This window comes from Gobio gobio, assembly GCF_949357685.1.
Source record: "Gobio gobio genome assembly, chromosome: 3".
Classification (NCBI taxonomy): domain Eukaryota; kingdom Metazoa; phylum Chordata; class Actinopteri; order Cypriniformes; family Gobionidae; genus Gobio; species Gobio gobio.
In genome coordinates, this window is record NC_137099.1 from 45,243,749 (window position 1) to 45,249,492 (window position 5,744).

Sequence of the window (5,744 nt, forward strand, 5' to 3'; positions counted from 1 at the left end):
TTCTTTTATGCCAAAAATCATTAGGATATTAAAGAATCAGTTAACTTTTAAATAAACTTTTGCTGATAATTTACTCACCCCCATGTCATCCAAGATGTCCATGTCTTTCTTTCTGCTGTCGAAAAGAAATTAAGGTTTTTGATGCAAACATTCCAGCATTTTTCTCCATATAATGGACTTCAATGGGCTCCAAACGGTTCAAGGTCCAAATGACAGTTTCAGTGCAGCTTCAAAGGGCTTTAAACGATACCAGACAATGAATAAGGGTCTTATCTAGAGAAACGATCAGTTTCTGCAAGAAACCGAGCAGTATTTATGCTATTATTTTACCTCTTATCATAACTTCTGCTAAGTGAGGTCAAAATACGAGCGTGGTCATAGATGTATACGTAGATGCCTCATTAGCACCGGCACGGATCAGTAGAATGAGAAATCTACGGTCGATATATCTATGACCACGCTCGTATTTTGACCTCACGTAGCGGAAGTTATGGCGGAGCTCAGAGATGATCACGTTCGTCTGACAAGAGGTAAAATAATAGCATAAATACTGCTCGGTTTTCTCGCTAGATAAGACCCTTATTCATCGTCTGGTACCGTTTGGTATCGTTTAAAGCCCTTTGAAGCTGTACTGAAACTGTCATTTGGACCTTGAACCATTTGGAGCCCATTGAAGTCCATTATATGGAGAAAAATCCTGAAATGTTTTCATTAAAAAACCTTAATTTCTTTTCGACTGCAGAAAGAAAGACATGGACTTCTTGGATGACATGGGGGTGAGTAAATTATCAGCAAAAGTTTATTTAATAAATCCTTTAAGTAAAGATCATGTTCCATGAAGATATTTTGTAAATTTCCTACCATAAATATATACAAAATGTATTTTTATTAGTAATATGCATTGCTAAGGACTTCATTTGGACAACTTTAAAGGCGATTTCTTTTCAATATTTTTTTGCACCCTCAGATTCCAGATTTTAATAGTTGTATCTCAGCCACATATTATCTTATTCTAACAAACCATACATAAATGGAAAGCTTATTTATTCAGATTTCAGATTATGTATAAATCTCAATTTAAAAAAATTGACCCTTATGACTGATGGCACCAAAAGAATGGTCCCGATACTAACCAGCCAAACATTGACTTCTTGATTTCAGAAAGTATGCTACATAAAAAGATTAAAAATAATTTTTAACATTAAAAAAAAGACAGTCTGATCAGATAATGAGGCTATAAAGAGGTTTCTTTCAGTTCATCCATCAACCTGGAAATGGAAGGTCAAATAGTGTATTGCAGGATACAGTTAGTTTTGGCAAATGCAGAATTTCATCTGAGTATTGTAGGCTTAAACAATACATATTTTATACACTGCAGCAATAGTAAGAACGTTATTGTGGTATCCATTCCAAACATAGTCATAGACCTACATTCTGAGATTCAGAGTTTTTGCAGGTATCTTGTCAGCCCTATTGCACATACAGTAGTCAAATACTGTAGCTGTAACAATTCTGAAGTCAGTTTGGAGCTCAATTACATTTTGTGTTTACAGTGGAAGTTATTTTAGGACCCAAAGAAAGGTTTAGGGATTTTTTTTATTAGAAGTACAAAGAAAAATCATATTTCCCTTTGCACATTTCATGTTACTTTTCATAAGCTATATTTATTTTGACTTTTTTTTCCATGTTTGTTTTCACAAAATGTGTATTTGAATGTTATACAGAGTCATGTGAAGGGAACACTATTAGTGGATTTAATTTTACAAGGTTTTGTATTGTGGTTGTGTCTCAGAATGGAGTATTGGTAATATGGCTGCATACAGTCATTCTTAATTTAAGCTATTAAATGACTACTGTTAAGCGTATTAGACCTTATTTTTTTATTGTATGGTGTATTTGTTATTTTTATTTATAGATGTATTGCTGCAGAAAATGAATGGTATGCCTTGTTAGTAAATGTCAGGCAAAACCCCCTGCTTGCATTTGGAAGCATATCTTGTTATATTATCTAAGGCAAAGCAGATGTAAATGAGTAGCGCTGTTATTTCAAAGACATGGAGCATCGGTATAATGGAGTTGCACTATTGTGTGTTTTAGTAAATGTACACAAAAGAAACAAACACTGTTACATGGCATCATCAGTCACACTTAGCATAATAGATAAGCAAAAACAGCATTTAGAGTAAAAATAATGTTTAGGTACCTTTTATTTTACAAAAGTTATTAGGCACATTCCAGTTAACATACAAATGTAATTTATGAACAAGAGCCATCAAATACAAAACCAAGTGGCACAAGAAAAAAAAGATGGGGGATTGTCAAACTATTTGAATATGAATGAATGCGCACATAATATGAATTGTAATTGTCGCAGCATGTTGGTTCAGGTGGACAGAGAAAAGAGGGCACATTTCTTTGTTATGATAAATGTTGTAATATATGAATGATGTGTAACAATAGCTTTGATTAAAGCATTTGTTACAATCTCACACAATGGGAAATGTCTGTAGGTACACGCACAAAAGTCAAGTTTAGTATCCTGCTCTTGAAAATGTTAAAATAATTTAGCAAACATTTTAGAACTATTGTTGGTTTAGGAATAATGCTGTAGAAAATGGCAAACAAGTAAAAACAACAAAAGCAAATGCTAATAATGTACTTCACATTGAAAACTATGTGATTTTTGTTTAGCTGTTTTAGAAAATGCACATACAAGGCAACTTAGTTAAAAGTGAATCTAGATATAGATTAAGAATTAAAGACTTTCATGGCCACAAAGATTGATTGGCGACGATAATCGCCATTTTTCCTTATGGTTATGTTATATTGCACACAAAAGTCAAACTACATTTGCCAAGTATAAAAAATAAACAGAACCAGAACAATGTAACATATTGATTTACTTTTTAAGTAAATTTATCAGGATCAACCACAATATCTTGAGCATCATAGTCCGAATTTACAGCTGTATGTTTCTACACAATAAGTTTGGGGTAAGGACAGCAAAATTACAGTAGGTTTTTTCCGTGGAGAAAAATAAGCAGTAAAAAAAACAACAGAAATAACAAAGAGTTTTGTCCCACTCCGAGCCAGAACTGATGGGCTACAGAGTCTTCTTCTTAAGAATAAGCGGACCGACGTTGTCCCCCGTCAGCTCGTTATGCTTTATGTGTGATTTGTCGCAAACAGGAAACTGAAAGATGAGAGAACAAATAAGTGCTGATAGTGACAGTGACTCTTATGCACGCTAAGGCTTTTGACAAAACTGACACTTGCAAAGAGGAAACAGAAAATCACACATGCTTTCATTTTTCACATGCACAAATTAATAGTTAAAAAGGGGTCATATCATACATTTTTAAAATTACTTTATTCTATATTTTCCCCAAAGCTTCAATTATAATATTAATCAAGGTTTTGTTTTGTGCCAATAAGTCAGAATTCAGTTTTTCCATTGTTCATTTCCCCCCTTTGGTGCTGTTATAGCATGCTTTGATAGTTAAAAGTTCCAAGGAAAAAAAATATTACCCACTTTATATCACCCAGATAAAGTGTTTTTTCTATATAAACTATTTTTTTTTTCACTCTCAGGCATTCCTACCGTTTTAGATCGCCAGCAGCGACAGTAACAAACATTTGGAGTCCTCAGGTCCTCTATGTCGATCTCATTCACCACTTTAGGGTTTTCTTTTTGGATCTTTAGATTTATTAGACTGTCTCTTTGCTTTTTCTTCTTGGGCAGGAAGGGCCGGATGGTCAGATAACCCAACAGAGCCAAAATTCCCAATAATGGAAGAAGCCGCAACCACTCTGAAACTGAGACACAGTGCTAGAACTTATCATACACTTAATGACAACACAATCTACGTAGTGAGAGCTATTCTCCTTACAGTGGAAAAATAAGTTCATGCCAGATATTCAGGGTTTAATGCACTTTTCATATTTGCACACATGTGCAGTAGAGATTAACTATTGCATTACATAATGATAGTTGCTGGACTGATGAAGTGTAAATTTAGGTGTCTCTACAGGCAACTTTAACATATTTACAAATGCAAATATTTGTGCTTTTATTGTGCCTTCATCTATAAATCATGCCTATTAGAGGCAAAGCATGCCATCAGATGCTTTGCGAGTTTTGTTCTTCACACATTTCTAAAATGGACACACACACAGGTAATTTGTAACGTTATATGAAAATATAATCACTTGTTGAGGCTCTGCATCTTGCGAATCTTCTCAAGCAATTGTATGAAAGATAATAAACCATGAATGTTTCCCAACCAGAAACATGTGCAGACAGCCAACTACTTAGTTATGCGTTATTTGAGTGTTTAATAGATGTAAAACGAAGACATTTACATCACTCTATCTGTGTAGGCATGCGCGCTTAACTTAACTTTCCACCTACGCTTGTGACATTATGTATGATGAAACACATACCTGTCAGTTGCGTGAAGCCTCCGATTGTATCTGGAAGGGGCAGTTTCTTGAGGTAGACTGGAAGCTGCACTTTGATAATCCTGGTAATAATTTCTAACACCATCTTGAATGACTTTGTGCGCTTCAATTGAGACCCAGCAGGATATTTCCTGGGACGTTCTACGTCATCGCGTTAGTGCACTTGCGTAGTCGTTTCCGTTTGTTCGTGAAGAGAGACTATTTGAGGCTGGAAGATTATGCGTAGTTTTATCTATGAATAAGCGTTAGCGCACGACGCGCCGTAAAAGTGTTAACCAATCACCAGCTGCAGAGTTGGTTAAGCGCGATTGGCTCGTCTCACCCACCGCGCCACTTGCTTTCAGTTTTTTATTAGCTCTTTACTTTCATTTGTTCAAGTAAAGGAAGTCTGGATAACACACAAATACTATATAATTTATAAAGCTAAAGAGTTATCCTTTAAAATAGCACGTGGAATCCCGTTAAAATGTAAAATGATTGAATGTTTTGGACATAATTATTTCCGTCAAGAACCTTTGGTTTTTTGATACAATTTGCATGTTGCATGATGTCATTTTTAAAAATTATTTTTGTACACGATAGCCTAACATTTATTGCAATAATTTGATTTATTTGATCATACATATGTTTATTTTTCTTGGAAAGTAACATTTATTTGAGAACATGGACTAAGCCACATTTTGCTTTTAAAGGCATTTATAAATAATACTAGCCTACTACTACTAATAATAAAAAATAATACCAACACGCAGGAAGCAGTTATTTAATTTAATTTATTGTACATTGAAATTTTACCCCTGGCACAATGAATTAATTAATTAATTAATTAATTCATTCATTCATTCATTCATTCATTCATTCATTCATTCATTGTTGTTAACATATGATGTGAGCTGCATAGTTGTATTCATTTATATGGTTTAATATAAATTGTTAAAATTTCATTGTACAGACAATTTGTACAACATAATTAATCATTAGTAGTTCTACCCCAACCTACAAAATGCACAGACATTTCAGTGATTGTGAAAAGAAAATGGGAGCTATTAAATATTTATTTTTGCAATCATGTGGATCAGACCGGGTGGTCATGTTCACAAGATGTCTTTCTGTCTTCTTATTTCTTTTCATTTAACCCTTTTTATTTAGCCTGTTTTCCACAGAAAATGTATTGTTTTCAACTGTAAATAAAATCAAAATAATGATAATGTGTATTATATCACTTTCTTTCTGCAAATAATAATTTTATTTTATATAGACAACAACATTGTCCAGAATTCCTT

At 33.8% G+C, this 5,744-nt stretch overlaps 1 protein-coding gene across 1 annotated transcript; it reads right to left on the reverse strand.

Moving 5' to 3' along the window:
• Nucleotides 1–2,067: 2,067 nt before the first annotated feature.
• Nucleotides 2,068–4,622, reverse strand: cisd2 (CDGSH iron sulfur domain 2). Its single transcript, XM_079812421.1, has 3 exons — nt 4,444–4,622; nt 3,602–3,816; nt 2,068–3,193 (listed from the first exon to the last, which is right to left on the reverse strand). The coding sequence occupies exons 1-3, from the start codon at nt 4,544–4,546 to the stop codon at nt 3,104–3,106; spliced, it is 408 nt and encodes a 135-aa protein (XP_079668547.1). The 5' UTR covers nt 4,547–4,622; the 3' UTR covers nt 2,068–3,103.
• Between the last annotated feature and the right edge of the window lie 1,122 nt (nt 4,623–5,744).